General features: G+C 42.0%; 1 protein-coding gene across 2 annotated transcripts in view; it reads right to left on the bottom strand.

The window, feature by feature from the left end:
- TET2 (tet methylcytosine dioxygenase 2) overlaps nt 1-27,872 on the bottom strand; it is a 100,617-nt gene that overhangs the window by 34,825 nt on the left and 37,920 nt on the right. For both annotated transcript variants that reach the window (XM_075286048.1, XM_075286041.1), the window contains one exon: nt 529-3,556. In XM_075286048.1, coding sequence (XP_075142149.1) covers nt 529-3,511 — 2,983 coding nt within the window. In that variant the 5' untranslated portion in view covers nt 3,512-3,556. The remainder of the gene's footprint in view (nt 1-528; nt 3,557-27,872) is intronic.

Here is a 27,872-nt window from a genome sequence, read left to right as displayed (position 1 = left end):
AGATGCTGGGTGCTGGGGAAGGGGAGGGGGTGTTTTGGTTGTCTGTCTGCCCCTTCCCTGAGCTTGAGGACTGAGTTTCCCCCCCCCCTTGGAATTCAGTCTGGCTGAATATAGGGTATCTGCAGTGCTCCTATTAACCCCTTCCCGACGGAACAGGAGCACTGCAGATACCCTATATTCAGTAGACCGGGCACTTTCAGACACAGGGATACCTAATGTGTATGTTTAACAGTCATTTCCCTACTCATACTGTGTTTCACATGTATTCTAGGGAAAGGAGTGATTTAGAACGTTTATTTAATTTTTTTATTATATTTTTTTTAAAGCTTCTTTTTTTTCACTATTTTATGGGAGATTCTATACATTACTATTGCTACCATAAGACCCCCCCTTCCAAAAAAAAAAAATTAAAATATTTTTTTTTTTGCTTGACTCAAGTATAAGCCGAGGGGGGCTTTTTCAGCACAAGAACTGTGCTGAAAAATTCTGCTTATACTCGAGTATATACGGCATTACAATAGCACTTACCTACACAGCTACATGATGGAAAATCATACTGGGTTTTCACAGGAGTATCCAATAGGTTTTTGATAGGGGTGCTTAGCAGTGTTGAAGGAGATTCTAAAAAATTGCTCAAAGCAGATCCTGCTGCTCTTTTTGTTGGGGTTTTTTCTTGCGGATGGACAATCTGGTGGTCTAGTGTTGAAGAGTTAGTGTGTGTAGATAAAACTGTAACAGGTCCTGAAGACTCCACCTTCACATGCTTGGGCGATTTAATGGTAGACACATGATGGTGAAACAATGATTTACTAGGATACTGTCTCATTTGTTGTTCCATTGTTTCAAGAATACTCCTTTGTTGTAGGTGTTCTGAGCCAAAATGCTGAATCTCTGGTTTGATAGTTTTTTTCCCTGCTTTGCTTTCATTGGGCGCCCGCATGCAGACAGACTGTGAGCTGTTCTCCACTTTGACAGATCTGCGTGCAGAGGAACTTTCATGTTTGGTTTGCTCCCTGCGCTGAAGTAAATGATGTCTTAGAGCAGCATGCTTTGGAATACAATTCATCTGATTTGCAAAGTGTGGATGATATCCTGTTTGATCTTGTATAGGATGAGCAGCAGAATTTCTTTGTGGTAAGAATCTATTTTGGTTTACTGTATTTTGTTGGGTTGACCTATCCTGGTTCAGTGTTGTGTGGTTTAGGTTCGGTATGGGAAGATTACTGTTGATTTTCTGCTCTTGGTAACCATGCTGGCCTTGTTGTTGGGGTCTGCTAGATTGATAGTACTGCTCAATAGCTTCTGCTTTAATGTGTGCATGCTCTTTACCGGCTTTTAGGTTCTCAGATATATACTGATCTTTTCTATGTGAGTCAGATTGTGCTTGACTGAAATGTAAATTTGAGTTGTTTGCACTATGTCGGAGATGCCCCTCAACGTCTTGAGTGGGAAGATGGTATTGATGCATATTCTGGTATTGACTGACCGCTTGGGAACTTTCCTCCAGGTTCTGTGGACTTGCTCTATGTGATGTGTTACCGTAGAGTGATTGAGGATGAAAGTGTGGTAACTGGTCTTTGACCATACTAAAATCTTCATTTTGCCTCTGCTGAAAATGTGGGTTTGGATGAAACTGTGAATTCTCAGCCTGTTTTGAAAGCGATACCTGGTGATGTAAAGACTGTACATTATGGGGAAATGGTTTGCCCTCAGATGGTTGTAGGTTTAAGTGCTGTTTTAAAGCATGGTCAAATGTTTGCCCAGTTTGCTGCTCTGAATGAGACTGTTGGAAAAGGTTTGGACTGTTTTTCTGCTCATAGGATTGGAGCTGTGTATTTGTGCCCACTCCTTGGGATAAGTGCTTTTGGAAATTCAGCTGCTGCCCATGAGGTTGAAGTGGTGAAACGGCCCCTCCTATATCCTGACTAGCATGTCCCCGATTAATGGTACCCTGTTTTCTTGTGTATTGCTTAAGCTTCTTTTGACTTTGAGACTGAGACAGCATAAGTAATCTTAGCAAGTCCTCTGATGACTGCGAGTTTTCCTCTTTTAGACAATGATTTCGTCGAAAATCCCGGAAATTTGACTTAAGAAAGGGTCTTCTTTGCTCCATCATATTCATAGCATCTCTTTCTGTCCCATTACAATGATCCTGCCCTTTTTGTGAAGTATGCTCTTTTAGCTTCTCTGGATAGTTGTCAACTGCACAATTCGTCTGCCCATTGTGTTCTTGGGGTGTATCTGACCCTGCTGAACAGTGTAGCGATGGCAGCCCAGCAGTGGATAATGTCTTGCTGCTCTGAGACTGCAAAAAAGGGGTCTGAGAAATGCTTCTTGGATCAAATGACTGACATGATTCGTTACTTTGTGTGTGTAAGAAATTATTACCACATAGGTTTTGGGTGTTTCTATAACTATCAGTTTCCTGGGGGTACAGTAACTTATTCAACTGCATTAACGTAAAATGATCTTTATTGAAAGCCTCAGCAAAGTTGTCATTAGGTCTGTTATTGAGGCCATGGTATGTTGGATTTGCAGAAACAGCAACTTGTTCTGAGCACATTGGTCGCCCGGTTTCTTGTGCATCACAGTTTTTCTCATTTATATTTCCGGAATTATAGTTGGGCGCCTCTTGTGGAAGTGGTTTCTGTTCTTGCACATGAAGTGAATAGCTTCCTGGTTTCACAGCTGGCTCGCTGCACTTCTCAACATTGGGGGCCTCAACAGCCATAGCACCTGGCCCGTGAGACAGCACCGAGTTCAAGGATAGTTGGGAAGTAATCTGCCCTGAGGTATGTGGTGAATGATTTGTCTGGGGAGACATATCATTACTAGAATCATTTAGAGTGTTAATGGCAACCGTGTGAGGTGTGTTATTCTGTACTTCAAGAGAAACTTTTTCAGGGTAATATTCAGAACATGTCTTCTCCAATAATTCACCATGCGTCAACTTCAAGGAAGAGGCAAAAGCAGTAGCACCATTTGACAATGGAATTGTCTCGTCTTTCTGACACAAGACAGTGTCATTGTTGAGAGAATTAAGGTCTTTGTTCTGCTCAATGGGAACGTGAACACGTGAATTTTCATCTTCTTCTGTTCTCACAGTTTTCTCTTTGCTACACAATTCTGAATCACCTTGTTGGACTTGTTGTCCATTGATTTCACTCTCATTTTCTCCATTTATTTCTCCAACTGTTCTGACTTTTTTCTGCTGATATTCTGACAACACAGGTTCACTAAGCGTGCGCTTTATTGCACCATTATGTAGATTTGGATATACTCTGTTTTCATGTGTGAGGTCACTGCAGTCCTGGTTTCCCTTCATGTGTGTGACACCATAGCTGTTCTTTGCTTGTAAACAGCTGTCTCCATTGACTTGGGGTTGGGCTTTTTCAGTTGGCAGGCTTCCATTTTGTAGCTTAGCTGGATTGTTTTGGCAAGCAGGTGATGGATGTGTTAAATATTGACTCAATCTACTGCCCTCATCATGGTGGCTTCTTTCCTCTTCCATCGGGCCTGCTCCGGGGCCATCCACAAGGCTGCCCTACAAACACGTCTAAAATAAAAAACAAAAATAAATTCAAAATTGTCATCTTATACTAAATATTTAACATGATAAGGACATGCACTGTATAACCCCTTTTTTATAGAATGCATTAATGATATTAAGCAATACAATGCCCATGACTTTGCCCATGACAATTGTCACTTAATATTAAATGTACAACATAATGAGAACATCTTTAACTTTTGTTTTGTTTTTCAATTAAAGGGGTTTTCAGGGCAGAAAATCTTTTTTTTTTTTTTTTTTTTTTTTTTTTAGAAAGATCTGTTAGTGCTGGTAATGGGTAAATAAATACACCCATATAACTTTAGCAGTTTTTGGAGTGATTTCTGGGTGTCTCTGGTTTCTTTATAAGAATAATTGAAAACAGAAAGTCTGCAGATTTTCTGTGAAAAGGAGCTTTTTGGACCTCTATGGGGGGCCTAAGCATCAGAGCTCATTTTGAGGATTGTTCTATTTTCATTTGTTGATCCTTTCATTGACATACTACAAGTATGTATCCCTTTGTGTTGTCTTTGGAAGATAAAATGAACAGCTGAAATCATTGCATGAAAACACAAGAAATATATTCTTGTGAAAAGATGGAAAGGGTAACAGTCATAGTGAAAACCACTTTGTGAAAAACCTCAATGCGTTTCTGCTGCAGTTTTTCCCACAGTGCTTTTTCGTCACAGCCTTCTATGTGGGGGGGCCTTAGTCTTAAGCAGGTTATTCCAAGTACAAAAAAGTTAATAAATTGCTTTTTGGAAATACAGTAAGGGTCAGAGGTTTCCTCTGCAGATTTTCTGTTTCAATTATGCCTATGGGGAAACTTCTGGCGTTTCTGTAGGTATAATTGACATGCTGTGATTACCAAAAGTGTGTAGGTTTTGGAAATAGCAGCCTGTCCACACCGTAGTTTATACTGTAAAGTGGACATGGGATTCACTAGAATCCCACGCACTTTGCCCTGACTGTAAAACGTGCAATTTTTCCCTCGGCGTTTATGCCACATGGGGCCCTGGCCCAAAGCAGGTTATCCTGGGCACAACAGTTTTTGGAGCGCTCATCTGTGACACAAACTGGGAACAACATATTGCACTCTGAAATTACATACTTTTGGAAACATTTTAATTTTCACCAGCTGCACACTTTTTTTTCTCAAAACTAAATGAATGCATCACTTGGGGGTAAAAATGCTCACTGTACCCTTGGATTAATTCCTTGATAGGGGTGGCGTTTCCAAAACAGGGTGTCAGAGGATTATACTTTATTGGTATTTCAGAAGTTCTGCAAAAGTGGCATGGCGTCCAAAAACCAAACCTTCTAAACCATCTGTACTCCAAAAGTCAAATAGCAGCAAATCTCCACAGATGACGTTAAGTTAGGTATTCCGGGTACAATACAGCAGGGCACAGAAGGGAAGGAGTGCTGTTTGACTTTTAGTATGCAGATTCAGATTGTTTGGTTTTGGATAACATGTTTGTTTGGCCCCTGAGGTGACACTAAAGTGGAACCCCCATTGGAAGTGACCCTCAAAGAATATATTAAGGCGAATAGTTAGAATTAGTTTTCCAGGTGTGAATGCACAATGGATTGTGAAAATGTAACATATAAACTGTTTGGAATACATTGGGTACACCAAATCCTGCACTATTTCCCCACCAACTAATAGAATTGAGGGGTATTCTGGGAGGTCAGGTCTGGTGTCTTTTTCCTCAACAATTGTAAAGCTGGGATATACCTTGATGTATGCTTGTACAACTTAGGGGGAGTTCACACGGAGTAACGTGCCGCGTGATGTGGCACGTATACGGCGTGTGAGACTTTGCAAAATCACGGCCGCAAAATAGCGCCGCGTATACGATCCCGGCTCCCATTGAAATCAATGGGAGCGTATACGGCCCGCAAAGTCTCACACGCCGTATACGTGCCACATCACGTGGCACGTTACTCCGTGTGAACTCCCCCTTATACTTTTAACTTATACATGCTGCTACCAGTTTTGCACTAAACAATTGGTGATTTTTGGGGGGGGTTTTGTTGCTCCATTGCACAAGCTATATACTTTATTTTTCAGCAGCAACAGTTGCCTATAAAAATAATAAAATTCCCCATGATATTTTCTAATTCTAAAAAAATTGTAACTAATCCCCCCCCCCCAAAGAAGAAACAAAGAAAAAAACAGTTGTTTTCGTCACGCTATACTGGTTCCAATTACCCTAAACCTGTGTTGGTCACAAAAAGAGGGCCCTCAATGGGTAAAAAAAAAAATCAATCAAAATCTTTTATCGGTTAAATTAATACATAAAAATGATTAGATGTGTCTGATGCTCACGGCTTGGACCTGAACCGGTTAACATCTGAAATTCAAAATTTTATTTGGCTCTAAAATTCGTCCCAGGTGAGGAAAAAAAAAAAAAAAAAAAGGACAAAAAAAAAGGAAAAGTATAGCTCTCAAGATTAGCACTAATCTTATTATTTGACTGAAAGGTGCCAGGTTTTTCTTTTGTGTTGGCTAAGATTATTGACATAGTATCCTTAATGTGGTGAACTTGTTATTCCTCCAAGTTTCAGAAGCCAATGAAGGTCATAAAAGAAATTGTGGCCATAAAGGTAACATGCCTGACTGCTTAAAATTTAGCTCTACTGTGTAGACAGAAATTGTCCACTGCCTCACTTTATTTTGAACGATTACATCGCCATTTTATACTTTTCCCATATAGATTATTAGAAGTCTACATACAGTGGCGGCCAAAAAAAAATGCACCACCAGTGGATTTTGTCAAATGTATAAATGCGTATAATCCCTGCAGATGATATGTATACCTCCAACTATGAAATCAATTGAAAAATGTCACGTGACATCATGTACAAAATTGCCAAATACTCGTCATCCAGGAGAGAAGAGGATAGAAATGAAAAAGACAAGAAATCATTTTCAATACAATCATTACATTTTGTGAAATGGTGTGGTTTTTTTGGCCGCCACTGTATGTATTCAATTGACTGCTCCTTCACGTCTTAGTCCCTTGGTGTCCCAGTCAGTTATATTTCTTTTTTCTACAGTTGTATCTTTCTTGTTAATTAATCAATATTGCCGTATGTGGGCTTTTTGTTTGCAGGATGAGTTGTATTTTTAAATAGTACCATTTAAAGGGGTTGTCCCACTACATTTCACTTCTATGGAGCAGCTAGGTTGCAAAGGTGCGCTGATCACGTAAGCACACTGATTTTTTTTGTTGCAAATTTTGGTGCAGTTTTTTAAGCCAAAGTCAGAAATGGGCTGAGCAGAAAGGAGAAGTATAAGGCCAGGACCCCACGGGACGTAAACGCTGCGATTTGCCCGCAGCAGAGACAATGCGGGAAAAATCGCAGCGTTTTACAGTGCAAGCAAAGGGGATGGGATTCATGTAAATCCCATGCCCACTTTGCGGAAGAAAATGCAGTGCGGACACGCTGTGATTTGCAAAGCTGTTGCGGCTTTGCAAATCACAGCATGTCAATTATATCTACGGAAACGCTGGCGGCTTTCCCATAGATATAATTGTAACAGCAAGTCCGCAGAAGAAAACTCAGCGAACTTTCTGTTGAAAGCACTGCGGAAAGAACCACAGTGCATTCACGCCGCGGATCTTTCCACAATGCTTTAGTGCTGCAATTACGGTCCGTGGGGCCTTAGCCTAAAAGCTTCCTATATATTTCCTATACCGTTTTTAGCCACGCCTAGGTTTGGGTCAAAAAACCGCAGCAAAATCTGCAACAAAAGAAGCTGCGTTTCCGCAATGTGGTGCCCCAGCCTTAAAATGGCAGGCTGGTTAACACTCACTATGCTCTCAACAATCATGACCGTCCATAGGCAGTCCATGACTGCATCAATGGGGAGCTGATTGTGAGAAAGTAGAACATTTCTTTTGTCTAAATGCTAGGAGTTGATAACTCTGGTCCCTTAAGTCTAGCCTATCTGTAATCCCAAAAGTTGCATATAGATATGAGATACCGTATTTTTCGGACTATAAGACGCAGGTTTTAGAGGAGGAAAATAGGGGAAAAAAATTTTGAAGCAAAAACTGGTAAAATATTTAATATATGGGAGTTGTAGTTTTGCAACAGCTGCAAGGCCACATTGACAGGTGACCCTGCAGCTGTACGGGGATGCATAGAGTGTTTTTTTTTTGCGGGGCCAGAAGTACTTTTTAGTTATACCATTTTGGGGAATATCTATTGCTTAGATCACCTTTTATTGAAAAAAAAAAAACGGTGGTTTATGATATATGATTTTCTACTTTTATATATATATTCTAGGGACAGGAGGTGATTTAGAACTTTTATTTATTTCATATTTTTATTATATATTTTTAAAGCTTTTTTTTTTTTTACTATTTTATTCCCCCCCCCTGGGGCTTGAACCTGCGGTCACTTGATCGCAAGTCCCATAGTCTATGGGACATTCTGTCTATTAGTATTACGGCTGGTCATAGAGACCAGCCGCAATACTAATACAGCAGTGACAGGCCTGGGAGCCTCATTAGGCTCCCGGCTGTCAGCCGAACAGGTCGGCTCCTGCGATATCGCCGCGCAGGAGCCGGCCTGCAACCTCACAGGTACGGGGCCGGTGGGGACCGGCCCCGGGGGAGAAGGGGCCGCTGATACTGACCCGGCATCCGCTGTACTAGAGAGGCGGATGCCGGGGAGGGATAGACGCCGGGGCCTGAGACATCGCTGCCCTGCCCTGCATGAAGCCAGACGGAGGAGTGGAATAGCATCGCCCCTGCCGCTGCTGGCTTCATGCAGGGCAGGGCAGCGATGTCTCAGGCCCCGGCACCTGTAATGGCGTCTATCACTTGCCGGCTTCCGCCTCTCTATTACGGCAGATGCCAGGCGCCACATTCGGCCTATAAAACGCACCCTTCTTTTCCCCCCAAATTTTGGGGAAAAAAAGTGCGTCTTATAGTCCGAAAAATACGGTATATGTACACTTGTGTGTCATATGTTGCCGATTAATTAATTCACCCACTAAGTCAAAATTAAAATTGCAAAAATGCTCCCGAAATTGTCACCTTTATTTATTTCAGATTTTGAATTTATGGCCTTATCTAGTCTTACAAGGCCTTTTATTTTGTGGTTATGAAAGACTTTTTTAATCACTTTTTATTATTTTTTGAGAGATATCAATTTTGAAACTTGGATTTTAATGTTTAGTCTATTTTTACTTTTTGTCTGTAAATTATCTTAGGTGATTCAGTTAGCTTTGATCTGCAGCATATAAGGGGTTAAATAGTAAGTTCACTGTATCGGTATCCCCTCCTCTAGGGTCATCTGAAGTGACAAGGGCAGGAGAAGAATAAAATCATTTTCTCCTCTCCTTGCACTGTCAGCTGTTTGTGATCTCCTATACGCTGATTAAGCCAAAGGTACGAGCATACGCACCTCCGTTTTTACCAGTGATATCTCAAAATCTATTTGGGCTGCAGACAGGATTCTGTGCTTTAAAACAAGACCAAAATTGCAGCTTAGCCCGCACGGCACCAGAGTTAGAGCCATTTAAAGTTACAGTGTCAACAGTGGCGTAACTACTGTGGTAGTTACTACTGTCTGAAAAGACCCCAGAGTATAATAATTGTTTATGGGTGTCCACAGAGGGACACTATTGGGGTTAATACTGTGTGCAGGGGCCACTATTGGGGTTAATACTGCGTGCAGGGGCCACTATGGGGCATAATACTGTGTGCAGGGGCCACTATTGGGGTTAATACTGTGTGCAGGGGCCACTATTGGGTTAATACTGTGTGCAGGAGCCACTATTGGGGTTAATACTGTGTGCAGGGGACACTATTGGGGATAATACTGTGTGCAGGGGCCAGTAAGGGACATAATAGAGTGCGGAGGAGGGGGTCGGTCGAGGTCTTCAGCGTCAGTTGGGATGGGGGGGGCGGGCATGTCAAAAGTTCGCCACGGGGCCCCGCCATTTCTAGTTACGCCACTGAGTGTCAATGAACGTGTTCTACTCAGGGTGTACAGTAAAGCACTTTGCTCAAGCTCCGGAGTCCTGTTCGTTCACAACTGTAGAAGGGTTAGCAATAGATTCATTCATTCATTGCTTTGGGTAATTCCTGCACTTGTTGCCTATGGCAAACATTGAGACTCTAAAATTTTTTCATTGGTTGGTATGAGCAGCAAATTAAGTTTTTCAACCCCCGATGCAACTGTTGTGAATTTTGTGAAAACAGAGAACATTAACCCTTGTGAACAGAGCTTATATTTCTATTATGACAACAAATACCCCAATTAATAACCAAGATCCATACAGGACATTCTACAATGGGACCAAATACAGAACTACTAATCTAGTCATGGCAGCTAATGCTATCAAGGCTGTTATACTGAGAATAAACAACATGATTGTGATAATACATTGCACAGAAGAATAGGTCATATAAATGGTTCTCTGTGTTATACTGAAATGGAGGGAGCACACATTTCATGGTTTGCTTGGTCATTCACAATCTTACAAGAAACCATAGTTACTTATTCAGTATGAATTAGTCACAAGCTTAACATGAGTTGAGAACATTAAAATCCTACAGCAGCAGAAAGATGTAAAAGATAGCAATACCCAAAAATCTCTAAAACCCAAGAAAGAACAGCGAAGAGGAGGAGGATCACATGTTCCTTTAGACATCATCACCTGACAGGAGAGGTTACAGTCATGATGTCATATGCACTATATAAAATTATGGACAGACGGAAGCCAGATTGTATAGATAACGGAAACAGCAAGGACAGGTCTCAGCTTGTAGGGATAGTGAAAGAAAAGGATAATTTTTATGTAGCCATATAGAGGGACTGGTCATAGGAGCATAGGAGATAGGGGCAATCTCTGCCATGCAATTTTTTTTTTTTTACATACACTATGTGATCAAAAGTATCCGGACTCCTGGCTGAAAATGAAAGTTTGTGGCGCTCTCCATCAGTAATGCTGTATTTCAATATGGTGTTGGCCCACCCTTAGCCTTGATGACAGCTTCCACTCTCGCAGGCATAAGTTCAAACAGGTGTTGGAAGGTTTCTTGGGGAATGGCAGCCCATTCTTCACAGAGTGCTGCACTGAGGAGAGGTATCGATGTAGGTTGGTGAGGGCTGGCACGAAGTCGGCGTTCCAACACATCCCAAAGGTGTTCTATAGGATTCAAGTCAGGACTCTGTGCAGGCCAGTCCATTACAGAGATGTTATTGTGGTGTAACCACTCCGCCACAGGCCGTGCAGTATGGACATGTGCTCGATCGTGTTGAAAGATGCAATCGCCATCCCCGAATTGCTCTTCAACATTGGGAAGCAAGAAGGTGTTTAAAACATCAATGTAGGCCTGTGCTGTGATAATGCCACGCAAAACAACAACGGGTGCTAGCCCCCTCCATGAAAAACACGACCACACCATAACACCACCACCTCAGAATTTTACTGCTGGCACTACACACACTGGCAGATGGTGTTTACCGGGCATTCACCATACCCACACCCTGCTATTGGATTGCCACATTGTGTACCGTGATTCGTCACTCCACACAACGTTTTTCGACTGTTCAATCGTCCAATGTTTAAGCTCCTTACACCAAGCGAGGCGTCGTTTGGCATTGACCTGCGTGATGTGTGGCACCCAATCACCTGACCACGTTCGAAGTCTGTGAGTTCCGCGGAGCGCCCCATTCTGCTCTCTCACGATGTCTAATGTCTACTGAGGTCGCTGATATGGAGTACCTGGCAGTAGGTGGCAGCACAATGCACCTAATATGAAAAACGTATGTTTTGGGGGTGTCTGGATACTTTTGATCACATAGTGTACAGTCTTTTAAACGCAGTTACAGTGTGTAGGCTGTATATACCATTTTGCATAGAATATAAACTGCAATCACCATTTCTTGTTTTGCAAATTGTGTAGGCCACATTTAACCAAGAGATCTTGCATACTGTCCACACAGTTATTTCTTTCACTTATGCGTTAGTTTTGTAAGACACATTTAAGAGGAGATTGCCCACACAGTAATTTCTTCTTTCAATTAAGTGTCACTTTTGTAGGTCACATTTGACAGAAAGTTTTGCATATCATCTATAAATTACATTTCCTACAATTAAGTCCACCACTCAAGCAGACATCTCCTGAGACCTGGTTCTCATGTTCGATTCCATAACGTGCTGCCACTGCAACCATCACTACCACCACTCATCTCTTGCGGCCTGATGTATCATGTTCTATAAAATACTGTATTGACACTGGTCACCATCATCACTTTACTGCCGTCTCCTCCAGCCTGATCAGTCATGTCCTATTCCATATTTTACTAACACTGATGTTGCTACTTAAATTCTGTAGTTGTTGTCACTCTAACTCACCACAGCCTCGCTACATTGAAAAAACAAAACAATACCCATTATTTATTCCAATAAAACTGCTGTCTATGTATAAAGAAAACACTTGGATAGTCATCTTCCCTTGAAAAAGGCTAATTTTTAAAGAGTAGAATAGGGTGACAGCACAATGTATGGTTAAAGAGGACCTTTCACCATATCCGGGCACAGGCAGTGTTATATACTGCCAGAAAGCTGACAGTGCACTGAATTCAGCGCACTGTCGGCTTTCCCGATCCGTGCCCGGTGTAAAGCGCTATCGGTCCCGGTACCGTAGCGCTTTACAGTCAGAAGGGCGTTTCTGACCATTAGCCAGGAACGTCCTTCTGCCTCGCGGCGCCAATCGCGCTGTGCTGTGGAGCCGGGAGGAACGCCCCCTCCCTCTCCTGATAATGCTCGTCTACGGACAAGCTGTGTGAGCAGAGGGAGGGGGCGTTCCTCCCTGCTCCACAGCACAGCGCGATTGGCGCCGCGAGGCAGAAGGACGTTCCTGGCTAAGTGTCAGAAACGCCCTTCTGACCATAGAAGAGCTACGGTACCGGGCCGTAAGCTCTTCACACCGGGCACAGATCGGGAAAGCCGACAGTGCGCTGAATTCAGCGCACTGTCAGCTTTCTGGCAGTATATAGAACTGCATGTGCCCGGATATGGTGAAAGGTCCTCTTTAAACAAGCGCCACCTAATATCCATCTCCCCATGGGCATATGTGAAGGGAACTTTAATAGGAGCAGAAACATAGCTTTGTGGCCAAAAGAACTATGAAGCAAGGTGGAGACAATCATCTTTATTTATGGATATGCAAATCAGCCTTCATATACACTGGAGGCGGGGCCTGCTTTACCTGGACAGGCAAAAGCTGATACAGTAGGGAATTTAAAATATCAAGCACAGCTAAAAAGATTATTCCAGAGAAAATCCAGAGCACTTTGTAGGCAAATCTGGCCTGCCCCAATGCACTTGCACACTGATTTGCATGTCCATAAAATATCTCTGCATTGCTTTATCGGCCCCTACACTGCACTACTTTGGTTTGAGAGGCACTTTGGACCTGACAGGGATCCATTAACCCTTTCCCAAAATCTACTTTAGTAGCGTGGTGGATGTAGGGTATTTAAATATGGTGTCTACTCAGGATTTGAGTAGCGATGACAGCTGCTGGGTTACCGATGTACTACTCAGTGGAGACCCAGCGACAATGCCAGGAATCATTGCCAGCACTGATCAAAGGCATTAACACCCTGATGGTTTGGTCAAAACTGACCAAGCGGTTATTTAGGGTGGATCGCTGGTCCCCAGAACAAGATCCTGGGTCATTATCCATTATCCATTGCCATGACAGCCGGGATACTATTGAAGGCTCCCTGAGTTATCTGGCATACACTTTTTTAAAATCACCCTCCTTTCCCTAGAAATCATATAAAAGTACCTAAAGAAAGTAAAACAAAACACACGTTAGGTATAGCTATGTTCAAAAATGTCCAGTCTACGCAGTTTTTACTTTGCTTTGCCTCTCACAAAAACTTGCAAAGGAATAGATATTCCCAGTTAGTTTATTAAAAAAAAAGAAGCTGCCTTATGTATCCCCATAAACGAAGATATAAAAATATAGGTTTCAGAATATGGTGACACCATTATGTTTTTGTATTTTTTTTTTTAAAGGGATTAAAAGGTAATAAAAGGTAATCATACAGACCCATAGAATACAGAGATGAGATGTCACTTTGGCTGAACAGTGAACGTCATAAAAGCTAATTCTGCAAGAAAGTCACCCAAACACAATTTTCTCCCATTCCACCACATTCTTTTGATTTTTTTTTTTCCAGTTGCCCAATGCATCATACAGAGTATTACCGTATTTTTCGGACTATAAGACGCACCTAGGTTTTAAAGGAGGAAAATAGGGAAAAAAATTTTTGAAGCAAAAAATGGTAAAATATTTAATATATGGGAGTTGTAATTTTGCAACAGCTGCAAGGCCACATTGACAGGTGACCCTGCAGCTGTACGGGGACGCATAGAGTGTTTTTTTTTTTTTGCGGGGCCAGAAGTACCGTACTTTTTAGTTATACCATTTTGGGGAATATCTATTGCTTAGATCACCTTGTATTGAAAAAAAACCCGGTGGTTTATGATATATGATTTTCTATTTTTATATATATATTCTAGGGACAGGAGGTGATTTAGAACTTTTATTTATTTCATATTTTTATTATATATTTTTAAAGCTTTTTTTTTTTTTTTTTTTTTTTTACTATTTTGTTCCCCCCGGGGGCTTGAACCTGCGGTCACTTAATTGCAAGTCCCATAGACGGCAATACACCTGTATTGCCGTCTATGGGCCATTCCGTATCTTAGTATTACGGCTGGTCATAGACCCAGCCGCAATACTAATATAGCAGTGACAGGCCTGGGAGCCTCAGTAGGCTCCCGGCTCTCACCCGAACAGGTCGGCTCCTGCGATATCGCCGCGCAGGAGCCGGCCTGCAACTTCACAGGTATGGGGCCGGTGGGGACCGGCCCCGGGGGAGAAGGGGCCACCGATACTGACCCGGCATCCGCTGTACTAGAGAGGCGGATGCGGGCTAGGGATAGACGCCGGGGCCTGAGACATCGCTGCGCTCCTCTGTCCTGCATGAAGCCAGCGGCGGGGGGACGGAGGAGCGGAATAGCATCGCCGCTGCTGGCTTCATGCAGGGCAGAGGAGCGCAGCGATGTCTCAGGCCCCGGTGTCTATCCCTAGCCCGCATCCGCCTCTCTATTACAGCGGATGCTGTACATTCGGACTATAAGACGCACCCTTCTTTTCCCCCCAAATTTTGGGGAAAAAAAGTGCGTCTTATAGTCCGAAAAATACGGTACATGCTACCACTACAAAGTACAATTTATCCCCCAAAACTTAAAGGGGTTGGCCACTTTCAGACCAATATTGAGAAACAAATGTTATTGTTTGTACAATAAAAGGATATACAATTTTGCAATATACTTTCTGTATCAATTCCTCAGTTTTCTAGATCTCTGCTTGCTGTCATTTATTCTGTTACTTCTAGTGGATAAAAGTCTGACCATGGTCATGTGATTTACAGTCCATGGTCATGTGATGGACATATACAGTGTTGGCCAAAAGTATTGGCACCCCTGCAATTCTGTCAGATAATACTCAGTTTCTTCCAGAAAATTATTGCAAGCACAAACTCTTTGGTATTAATATCTTCATTTATTTTGCTTGCAATGAAAAAACACAAAAGAGAAGGAAAAAAAGTCAAATCATTGATCATTTTACACAAAACTCCAAAAAAAGGTCCGGACAAAAGTATTGGCACCCTCAGCCTAATACTTGGTAGCACAACCTTTAGACAAAATAACTGCGAACGACCGCTTCCGGTAACCATCAATGAGTTTCTTACAATGCTCTGCTGGAATTTTAGACCATTCTTCTTTGGCAAACTGCTCCAGGTCCCTGAGATGTGAAGGGTGCGTTCTCCAAACTGCCATCAAGAGATCTCTCCACAGGTGTTCTATGGGATTCAGGTCTGGACTCATTGCTGGCCACTTTAGAAGTCTCCAGTGCTTTCTCTCAAACCATTTTCTAGTGCTGACCTGAAGTGTGTTTTGGGTCATTGTCCTGCGGGAAGACCCATGACCTCTGAGGGAGACCGAGCTTTCTCACACTGGACCCTACATTATGCTGCAAAATTTGTTGGTAGTCTTCAGACTTCATAATGCCATGCACACGGTCAAGCAGTCCAGTGCCAGAGGCAGCAAAGCAACTCCAAAACATCAGGGAAACACCGCCATGTTTGACTGTAGGGACCGTGTTTGTTTGTTTTTTTTTTCTTTGAAGGCCTCTTTTTTTTTTTCTTGTAAACTCTATGTTGATGCCTTTTCCCAAAAAGCTCTACTTTTGTCTCATCTGACCAGAGAACATTCTTCCAAAACGTTTTTGGCTTTCTCAGGTAAGTTTTGCCAAACTCCAGCCTGGCTTTTTAATGTCTCTGGGAAAGAAGTGGGGTCTTCCTGGGTATCCTACCATACAGTCCCCTTTCATTCAGATGCCGACGGATAGTACGGGTTGACACTGTTGTACCCTCGGACTGCAAGGCAGCTTGAACTTGTTTGGATGTTAGTCGAGGTTCTTTATCCACCATCAGTACAATCTTGCGTTGAAATCTCTCATCAATTTTTGTTTTCTGTCCACATCTAGGGAGGTTAGCCACAGTGCCATGGGCTTTAAACTTCTTGATGACACTGCACACGGTAGACACAGGAACATTCAGGTCTTTGGAGATGGACTTGTAGCCTTGAGATTGCTCATGCTTCCTCACAATTTTGCTTCTCGAGTCCTCAGACAGTTCTTTGGTCTTCTATCTTTTCTCCATGCTCAATGTGGTACACACAAGGACACAGGACAGAGGTTCCGTAATCCATTTTAACTGGCTGCAAGTGTGATTTAGTTATTGCCACCACCTGTTAGGTGCCTCAGGTAAGTAACAGGTGCTGTTAATTAAACAAATTAGAGAAGCATCACATGATTTTTCAAACAGTGCCAATACTTTTGTCCACCCCCTTTTTATGTTTGCTGTGGAATTATATCCAATTTGGCTTTTTGACAATTCTTTTTGTTGTTTTACATTGAAGACAAATTAAATGAAGATAATAATACCAAAGAATATGTGATTGCAATCATTTTCTGGAAAGAAAAAAAAAAAAAAAAAAAGAGTATTATCTGACAGAATTGCAGGGGTGCCAATACTTTTGGCCAACACTGTAGGTGCACAGCTCGTTAACAGGCAGATATCTGATTATTGTGCTGTGACTATATAGAGCTGTGCACCTGTGTGCTCATCAAATGACCATAGACTGTAAATGGTCAGAGTTTTATCCACTAGAGGTGAGCAGAATGAATGACAGCAAGCAGAGATCTAGAAAACTGTGAGGAATTGATACAGAAAGTATATTGGAAAATTCTATAACTTTTTATTATACAAACCATGCAGACTTTCTCTTAACATTATATCTACGGGAAAACTGCCGGTGTTTCCGTAGATATAATTGACATGCTGCGATTTGCAAAGCCGCAACGGCGTGTCTGCGCTGCGATCTTTTCTGCAAAGTGGGGATGCGATTCGCATGAATCCCATCCACTTTGCCTGCACTGCACAACACCGCGGTTTTTCCCGCAGCGTCTCCGCTGCGCCCAAATCACCGTGTTTCCGGTCCATGGGGCCCCGGCCTTAATGGTCTTTTGTACTACAACAGACAAGGTAGAGTGGAGAGGCTGCTTCAGCCAGTTGTCTTACTGCCTACCAACAGATTGGGAGGAAGTTAAGAAGTGCAGGTATTTTTTGTATTTTCTGTATGTGGTGTCCTTTTAAATGGGTTACATTACAGAAACCCTTTCATTATGCCTTGCAGCAAAGTGATTCTTTACTTTTTGATCATAAGAGAGGCTCGGGAGACAGTTCCAGCAATGTGCACCATCAGTGGCGTAACTAGGAATGGTGGGCCCCGTGGCAAACTTTCGACATGGCCCCCCCCAACCATTGCTGAAGACCTCGACCAACTGACCCCTACCGCCGCCCCCCCCCTCCCCCCGCGCGCATTTCTTCGCACACTATAATACCCCATATTGGCCCCTGCACACAGTATTATGTCCCCATACTAGCCCCAGTACACAGTATTATGTCCCATTGTGGACACACATGAACAATTATTATACTCTGGGGTCTTTTCAGACCCCAGAGTATAATAATCGGAGACCCAGAGGGATACAAACATAAAAAACAATGTTACTTATCTGCCGACTCCCCTGCATTCCCCATCGCTGTCGGCCATCTTCCGAGACGTCAGGTGACTGGAGCCCTGCGTCGTGGGTCATATGACGTCACGCAAGTAGGCCGAAGCCTGCCCGGAGCCTGGAGAGGTAAGTAACACAGTATTTTATGTTATCTTACCTCTCCTGGGCCTCCGATCATTATACTCGGGGTCTGAAAAGACACCCCCCCCCCCCCCGAGTATAATAGTGCTTGTGGGGCTCCTGCCAGGATCAGTAAGTAAATAGGGCCCGTTACCAGCTTGCGTAACTCCAGCCGGTAACGGCCTATTAAAAAAAGGAAAAAAATGCAGGGGTAGTGGCTGTCGCTGGGCCCCCTAATTTCCCGGGCCCTGTGGCAGCTGCTACCACGGTAGTTATGCCACTATGCACCATGTATGAAAGGTTATATTTCACTTTTTTAAACTTTTATGCTTGTCCAACAGTTTTCTAAGGTGTGATATAGCTCAGTCATGTGCTTTATACATAACAGAAATGTGTGATTCTCTGACCTAGTTAGATTATAGTTGATAGGTTTTACATTACAACATTATATAACATTCAGAACCAATAATATAATGGCATGTATTAGGGAAGGGATATAGATGCTCTGTTATCAAACAGCAGTCACAAGCTCCATTCTTCCTTGACAGTTGATGGAGGAAGAGTCTGCAGCTGTAGGAAATCTGATCTTAGATGATTGTCATGGATCCTATTAGTTTTTGCCCACCCAGTTAATTAAAGGTTGTTGTACAATGGGGTTGGAACTTGTTATTAAGCTATTATTACACAATATACTATCATTCTATACATATGCTAGATATAGGACATGAGTATGCTTACACAGCATATATCAAGGGAAGCCTCAATCTATTCAGCTAGCAGAACAATAAAGTATACACCTTCATAATCCCCACCATCTATTATAAAAATTGCCTTATGGCTTCAGTATTGTTGGTGTAGTTCCTCATTTTAGAGACAAAAGCCTTATATGGAATTTTTAAACATTTGCAGGACAATGTGGATGCAGAACAGATGTCTGATGGTATATCTACAGATAACTGTTATTATCTGTCATACACACCCTTGTCTTGTGTTTCACTTTATACACCAAGAACTGTCTTGCAGTCAAATGCTGTTGAACATATATATATATATATATACACACACACACACACACACACACACAGTCACACACCTGACCGAGAAGTTTAGTGTACTGCTCAATTCAAACTATGTTAAATGAAGTCCATTAGGCCAAATTTAGTGTAAAAAGCTAAATTATATTAAGGCGAACATTGCATTATCACAGTTGCAGCACCGATGGGGTCATAGTGCGACTCTTCTCTAACATTAGAGAAATCACTGTGTATCCATAGCCTTGATCTCACAGCCATATATATTAGACAAAAGTTGATGAAAATTATGATTTTAATAATTTCCAACAGTCAGATTAAATCAATAATCAGTGATCAATTGTTTTGGCTGATCAATGACCAACTGTCACTGACTGGAAAGAACGTGGTCATGTTAAAAAAAAACAAAAAACACTTTTATGACAGTTACTATTGAATGAGTGATGTGTGAAAGATATTGTTTATTCTTCGCTCATTTCATTAAACTGGTTAAACCGATTGTAATGGCTATTGTGAATTCAAATTTGTATGGGGATAATGTTTAGGTCTGTGATGATCTGAGCAGTCCCACATTGTGTGGTGGTTGGGCAGCACTCAATGGGAATGCCTGATGTAGCCGAGTGCTGCCTGACCAATGCTCCATTCAGGACAGAAGATGAAAGTCCCTCATTCTCCTGATTAGTAGGGTTCTGAGTTGTAAGACATGCAGATAGGGAGTAACCTGCTTCCTGGCATAACTCCCTTAAAGAGGACTTTTCACGTCCTCATGCGTATGTGGTTTTATATACCGCTTAGTGTCATCACTGGGCTGTGAGGAAAGCCCCCCTTCCCCGTACTCGGTCATAGCCCTGTACTGTCCAGTGATGACGTTGAGTTCTGACAGTGGGGAGATGCTGGTGCCAAAATTAAATGCACTGATATCTCCTGCCCTGGGCACATAACGGGAAAGTCAATGCACTGTCATCTCACTGACAGTTTGTGAATACAGCACTCTGTAGCCTTTCTAGCGGTATATAAAACCACATATGCCCCATATAGTGTCCTGTAGCAAAAAAAAAGCACTGTGAGGAAAAACTGCGGCAGTAACGTATTGTGGTTTTTCCCGCAGCGCTTTTCACAGAAAGTTCGCAGAGGTTTTCTCTGTGGACTTTCTGCTTTAATTATACCCATAGGGAAACCACTGGCATTTCTGTAGGTATAATTGACATGATGCGATTTCCAAAACCTCAGGGTGTATGCTCATAGTATGGTATAGTGATAATTGCTGTAAAAGACCTGAAGAATTTGATTGACACTGCTTCTAATTTCTAAAATTAGTTTGGCACATTAAAATTCATGTCAACAGATAAGTCAGAAGTAGTCTTTATTAATTATCAGCATTGATTCCTTCCCAACTCCCGACTAAGGCTCCATACACATGCCCGTACTTTTTTATCTGCTATTGTGGATAAAAGTATGGACCCATTCATTTCTATGGCCCCATAAAGACACAGTTCTTAAGGCCTTGTGTCCGGGCTGTAGAAAAGGACCACAAATTATGAAGCATGTCTTTTTTTTTTTTTTTAAATTACAATTTTTATTGAGAAAATATGTTTGACAATAGGAAAAGGAGAGAACAAGGAGCAAGGACAATCAAGTACCAACATTATACAGACATACAATGTAGCTACAAAGTGCAGCAGTGGATACATCTCACACTGCAACATAAATGTTAACAGACGCTATAGATGAAGGGGTGAATATGCAATATAGTATGCCCCCGATAAGAAGCAGTCAAGGCCATTACCAACGGGAAAAGGGGGAAGGGGAACAGGGGGAAATACTAACAACTAAAGTATGTCCTATTTTTGTCATGTCCTACATTTTGTATTTACTATTTTTGTCCTACAGACAAGTGTAGGCGATTATATAAGTTTTTTTGCGGATCCATGATTGAGGATGACATACTTACATATAATTTTTGCAGACTGGCAGTATTGGCAGACAGTAAAAACCGCTACAGCAGTATGTATGTAGCCTAAGGATAAAGACCCATGTAGCAACTCACAGCTTAAAAAAAAGGGGGGAAATATAGGGAAATCACTTGAATATAGGGAAATCACTTGAGATTCTGCAGTTAAAATTAACATGCTGCGGATTTCAAAAATTAATGCATTTTTAAAAACGCTGCTTTTTCTGATCTTTTTTTTTTTTCAAGCAATGTTTGGATGAGACTAAATAAAATCTCTATTAGGGTGCATTCACACTAAGTATATGCTGAGCTGATTCTGAACGTAAAACACGTTCAGAATGAGCGCATACAAAGCAGATCCCATTCATTTCAAGCGCTCCCCATTGAAATGAATGTGCTGCTTTTTTCCCCTATTGGTTTCAATGTGATATGCACGTAATACATTGAAACCAATAGGGAAAAAAGCAGCCCATTCATTTCAATGGGGAGCGCTCTTATGCCGGCTCCCATTGAAATGAATGGGATCTGCTTTGTACGCGCTCATTCTGAACGTGTTTTACGTTCAGAATCAGCTCAGCATATACTTAGTGTGAATGCACCCTAACTTTTGCTGCCGAAAGTGCTGTGTTTCTGCAATGTGAGGCCTTAGCCTGAGATACAGTCATAACAGGATCTATGGATGACTATGTGAATCTACCGTATGTAGACACTAAAATTGTGAGAAGGTGACAGGCAGAGTGCTGGAGTCCAGATATTTCAGCCCCAGGTTTCTGACATATGTGTGGCCCAGGGCGGATGAGGAGTAGGCCTTAGCCCAGATGTATCTCCTTGGCTCATTACTGGGCCAGAAAAGCTGCAGCTCCTGCACTGTGTGCAGTTCCATGAGGTGAAAGGAGGTGTGTGGTTCTGTCCGAGTCTGGTGAGACAATATTGTGCTTGTTTTGTTCGTGTGGCTGGAAGTAATCCACACGTATATTTAGGTTATCAGTTCTGTTTCGTTACTTGCTCAGTCGAGCAGGTATTTATTTTGTTTTTGCCTGAAGTTAAGGCTGTATTTTGTTTTGTTTATTTTGTGCCTGTTTTTTTTTTTTTTCTAAATAAACCAGTTTGCTGCACATTTTGTGTCCCTGTCTTGACTGTTTGCGTCTGCACCACTGCTTCTACTGAGCTAACTTCCCCACACTATGTAGACACTAGCACAGAGAAAGTCTTTCACATGATCTGACTGTGAGTGAAATTAATAATAGAGCTAGGGTAAGTTCACACGGAGTTTTTTGGGCAGGGTTTTGAGGCCATATCTGCCACAAAACCCTGACCAAAATCAATGTGAGCCAATCAGGTCTTTTTTCCAGGAGCCGTTTCTTCCGGCTCCCGGAAAAAAGAAGAGATATGCTCATTCATTGGGCCTAATCCAGAGCAGAGTGCGCGGCTCCGCCTCAGGTTCCGATACAAAAAAACCTGTGTGAACTTACCCTTAAGGTGGCCATCCACATTACAGCATGGCTGGCTAAATTTGAGAATGCCAAAAGGAAGGACTAACCATGCAATGAGTATTTTATGTTAGTAACTCATTTGTTTGCCCTTATTGAGCACACATTCTCTTTATATTTCCGGCTGTTAACTGGAAAGGTGTGTGGCTGACAGTGACAGAATGCGTATGGCCAACTATAGACCCTTGCTTGATCTAAAAATTGTATTTTTTCAGCCATTTAGACAATTTGGTATAATACACATGGGAGAGTAAAAGTTATTAATCCAAATCAGGTCACTCCGTCATCCTTGCCACTGGAAATCATCATGAGCAGTGTTTGCAGATACTAATAATTACTATGGCAACATGACCAACGAAGATGAATGATAAACAATATAGCTTATCATTGATCTTTATTAAATATAACCAATTGTTTTATGCGCCCAATTGTTTGATACATCCAAACTGTTCTAAAAGAAGTGAATTGTATGAATGCATGGTCAAGGTAAACAGGACTTCACTCTTGATCTTTCCAACTTCTCTTTTCCAGATTCATTGTTTCTTTGAAATAGAGAATTGAGTTAAATTAGGAACAAACATATATAGTGAGAAACCTAATGTCTATATAAGGCAACATAAATGTGCACAATAGAATCTGAATGCTGAGTGTGCACAGAACCTAAACAGTTTACAGCTATATGGCAAAATCAAGAGGTATTAATGTTGAATAGGCTTACCTAGAGTAATAGGACGATTGGCCATGCTAGTTTAAGGAAAAACATTGTAGTAAGTTTTAAATGAACTAGAAAGAAGAGGAGAAGGGATTGTGTGGGTATGCAATGAATTCCCAGGCGTCAATATTTCCTGTGAAAATCATTAGTAGTTCCGAGAGGCACCGCGCACAAGGCGACCTGCTGCCTGACACCAGATGTTAAAGGGGACATGTCAGGAAAGTGGCCTGAGGGCGCTCACTGTAGATTGAGGAATTAAGAAGCTCTATAAATAAACCCCATTCTGATCATTTTTAATTTTTGAGCGGATCAGCAGATCCCAATCCATACACATTGAAAGTAGTGACCGGCCGTCATTAATTGACTCTCACATTGTAATATGATTTAGCGCGCACTAAACTTTCCAAAAACACTTGATTTTCTAGCAGCATTTGTGACTTTAATAAATATTGCAATATACAGTGAAATCTCTTCAAAGGCCCCATCTTTGAGAAGACCATCTCCTTACAGAGACCACATTTTCTGTGATAGATTTTCAGTTTTTCATATCAGACTTCATCTTTGAAAAGACCACTTTTGTAGAAGACATTTAATGGTCGTCTCATCCCATAGATTGTAAGCCCTCGTGGGCAGGGCCCTCTACCCCACTGTGCCAGTCAGTCACCGTTAGTATTATATCTACCTGTATATTTTGTGTACTGTATGTAACCCCCAAATGTAAAACACCATGGAATTAATGGTGCTATATAAATAAACAATAATAATAATAATAATACAGGTTTCGCTGTAGTTTATTAACAGATTTTGTCTCCTTTCCATGAAATCCTGTGCTGAAACCCACTTTTGTCTCTTTCTGCCACTGGTTTCTCACTGAAGTAAGGGTGTTCAAATCTGGGGTGGGGGTCACTTTAAACAGTTATATCTTGGTCATTATAAAGTATGAAAGTAAAGAGGTGTTGTATGAAACCGGAGATTCTCATCTTTCATATGATACCAAGATTGCTGTTCTCTCACTCTATATTTTTTAGAGATATCATCAGTTAAAAATACAGTCAGCTACAGCTACATATAGATATGCCAATCACAACTGGGCTTTTAACTGATGATATTTCTGCAAACAATGAATGTAAAACAGCATGTTTCGTATGACACCAAAAGCATTGGTCTATGTTTTATAGTGGCCTAGATAGAACTACTTAAATTCCAGTTTCCCCGCTTTATTACTGGCCACACTACAACCCCAACCCCCCCCCCCCCAATGGAAACCCATATGCATAAAAAAAATCAGTCACCTGGGAAACTCGCGGACTCCATAGACTATAATGGGGTCTATGTGGTTTCTGCATGAAACATGCAGAGAGTAAAGTCCTGCAAGCATCACTTTTCTCTTCGCATGTTTCGTGGGGAAACCAAGCGGAAACCACACGGACCCCATTATAGTCTATGGGGTTTGAGGATTTCCTTAGGTAACCACTTTTTTATGTGTATAGGTTTCCATTTGGGGGTCCCCAAGCAGACTCCCTGAAGGGACACTACAATGCAGTTGTGAACCGAGCCTTACTCCAGTGAGAAGCCAATAACAGAAACAAGGCAATGAATAGATAAGACAATTTGTATGTTTCTCTGTCACAAAACATTTTTTTTCCTGTTTTAACCACCTCCATTGTTCTATTCCATTATAAAAGAAAATTAATAAAATGCCAGATTGATCACATAATGAACGCCTATGGTGCCCAACAAATCCCATTGGCTATAATTCAGTCTTTCAGGATTCATTATTTTTTACTAGCCAAAATAGTGAAGTATTTTTCAGTGGATCCAGAACGTAGACATAAAATTGTTTAATAATTTTCATCCATTCTAATCAGGATGGCATTCATAAAATATTTTGCCTGTACCGTATACCTCTTTCTATTTGGCCAATGTGCTAGAGGACAATCCAGCAGCCAGAGGGTTAAAGCAAAGGCATGCTTGTATACTATCCCTGCTTCCTTGACCATGCCTTACAGTAAACAAACCAAGGAATCCTATTACAACTGTGACCATGAAACACAAAGTACATAAATAGTTTTAAAGGTGGGGGAGAAGTTGGGTTTTGTTTGCAAAATGTCAAATTACAAAATATAAAATTGTGGATTATATTATTAATCTGAACTTTTATTTTGTTACAGCTACAGATTGCCAACCATCTCACTTTAACACTCGCTGTGTTTTTTTTATCTTTTGGTCATGTGATATTATGAGAACTGTTAGAAATTCAATGAATTCCAAACAGTTACTATATGTATGTTGGGAATGATAATGAGGGAAATTCTAGTAAACCATATCTAGAACAGGGATGGTAATTAAAAAGTAGTATTTAGAAGTAAACGTTTCTATCCTTCAGCAGTAAGGCCTGGTTCACATCTGCGTTCGGTATTCTGTTCGGGGAGTCCACTTGGGGAACCCCTGAACGGAATACCGAACGCATTAAAAAGCAGTGAGCAATGAAAGCACACAGACCCTATAGACTGTAATGGGGTCCGTGTGTTTTCCGTGGGGTGTCCACATGAATAATGCAGAGAAGAAACTAGTTCTTGAAGTACTTTTCTCTCTGCATGATTAGTGCGGAAAACACACGGACCCCATTATAGTCTATGGCAGGGGTGCTCACACTTTTTCAGCGTGTGAGCTACTTTATTAGCTGACCAAGGCAAAAGATCTACTAGGGCGGGGCCGGGACGGGCCTATGGGCGGGACCGGGCAGGCTTGTGGGCGTGTCCGGGCATGTGGGCGGGGCCGGGCGGATCATGAGAGCAGGAGACAGCGGTGTTCTGTGGCCACCCAGGGATCCCTACTGTCTGCTTCTTCACAGCGCAGGCTGAGAGTTATCTCTGGACACTGGCAGGCTGAGGCTGCCGCAGCCCCGCCTGCCAGTGTCCGGAGATGACTCTCAGCCTGCACTGTGAAGAAGCAGACACCGGGGATCCCTGCATCCTGCGATCGACCCATACGTCCTTTGCGATCTACCAGTAGATCGCAATCGACGTATTGGGCACAAAGAACAAAGTAGTCAGCGGCACTACTGCAACAGCGCTCGTATTCACAATCTTGTGTCAGTATTGGCAAATCTTCCAGCTGTAACAGCCAAAAAACCATGGAATAAATAAAATCCCAGGGTGGTGCTCACTGTGAAAAAACCTAGACAGGCAGTGACATATGTGAAATGTAGAAAACAGGGCACTCACCCGCCACGGGATACATAAAACATTCGTTTTTATTTCATCCTCTTTAAAAAAAGGTCAAACCTTGACCATCGGGGTACAGAAGACGGAATGATGCAAAGAAACAAATAGCGACGATCGTTTCGTGCTTAGTGCACTTCGTCAGCCTGACGAAGTGCACTAAGCACGAAACGATCGTCGCTGTTTGTTTCTTTGCATCATTCCGTCTTCTGTACCCCGATGGTCAAGGTTTGACCTTTTTTTAAAGAGGATGAAATAAAAACGAATGTTTTATGTATCCCGTGGCGGGTGAGTGCCCTGTTTTCTACATTCGACGTATTGGGCACCCCTGGTCTATGGGGTCTGTGTGCGTTCATTGCTCACCGCTTTTTAATGTTTGGTTTTCCGTTCAGGGGGTCCCCCAGCAGACTCCCCAAACAGAATACCAAACGCAGATGTGAACCAGGCCTCAAACAATGTCCCTCTTATGCTAGGTTCACAATAGCACCGGGAGTCCATTCTTTTGATCTGTTGGATGACCAGAAGAAAGGATTCTGTTCCTTTTGGAATAGATTTACTGGTTTGGCTAAACCTCGCATCATACATTAAGGCTTGTTGAAGAAGTTGTACCTGATGTTTAAGGGAGCTGCCCCTAGAGGGCAGCAAGCAGAGGCACTGTTTTCCTATTTACATCTTGGAAAACAGATTTGCATATTTTTCCCAGAAGAAAGGACCAACAGACAGTTAAAAATAGTGGTCACCAATAGAACCTGAGGAACCTCACTGACTATAATGGGGTCTATCTGATGTCCGTTCTTTTTAACTGATATCGTTGGATGAAAAAGTCGGGCTTGCAGAACTTTTTCGTCTGGTGATTTTAGAAGGGCAGAACAATTGCTCAGTGGTTAGCACTGCAGAATTACAGCACTGGAGTCCTGGATACAAATCCTGCCAACGCCAACATCTACGAGGAGTTTGTATGTTCTCCCCGTGTTTGTTGGGGTTTCCACCCTCACTCCAAAGACATACTGATAGGGAATGTAGATTGTGAGCCCTATATGGGACAGTGACTGACAATGTCTGTAAAAGCGCTGTGGAATAAGATGGTGCTACATAAGCAAGCATAATAAATAAATGATACACCGAGACCCCAATACAGATGTGAACCTAGCCTTACTGTATCCAGACTTTACCTTATTTCTCGACACACATAGTATCAAAAATTATACAAAGTACAGAGAGTAAAAAGCTGGTGGCGCATACATGACATTGATACTGAAGAAGACTTTCGCAGTAAGGTGTCCAATTGAACGCGGAAGAAATTTGAACGCCTTCCTATGAATTAAGAGGCATTCACAAGTACAGAAGGTTACACATAGGAGGCTATGGTCACCGTATTGTGGCTCTATGATACTGAACGTGTGCATGTTGTCTACAAATTGGTCTCACTAGGCATCATTAAACTCAATGTTATAAAAGGAGTAAAGTTGATCATAAAATCATTATGTATTCCGTCATCCTAAGTGGATCATGAGATCATGCCACATAATCCCAGTCTTACTAGAGCTCCCTAAAAGATGTGCATCCCAAAATAAAAAATAAAGGGGCTTATAGTTCTGT

Source organism: Leptodactylus fuscus, chromosome 1 (assembly GCF_031893055.1).
Source record: "Leptodactylus fuscus isolate aLepFus1 chromosome 1, aLepFus1.hap2, whole genome shotgun sequence".
NCBI classification, from domain to species: Eukaryota; Metazoa; Chordata; class Amphibia; order Anura; family Leptodactylidae; genus Leptodactylus; species Leptodactylus fuscus.
This window is presented reverse-complemented; position numbering and strand designations above follow the sequence as displayed.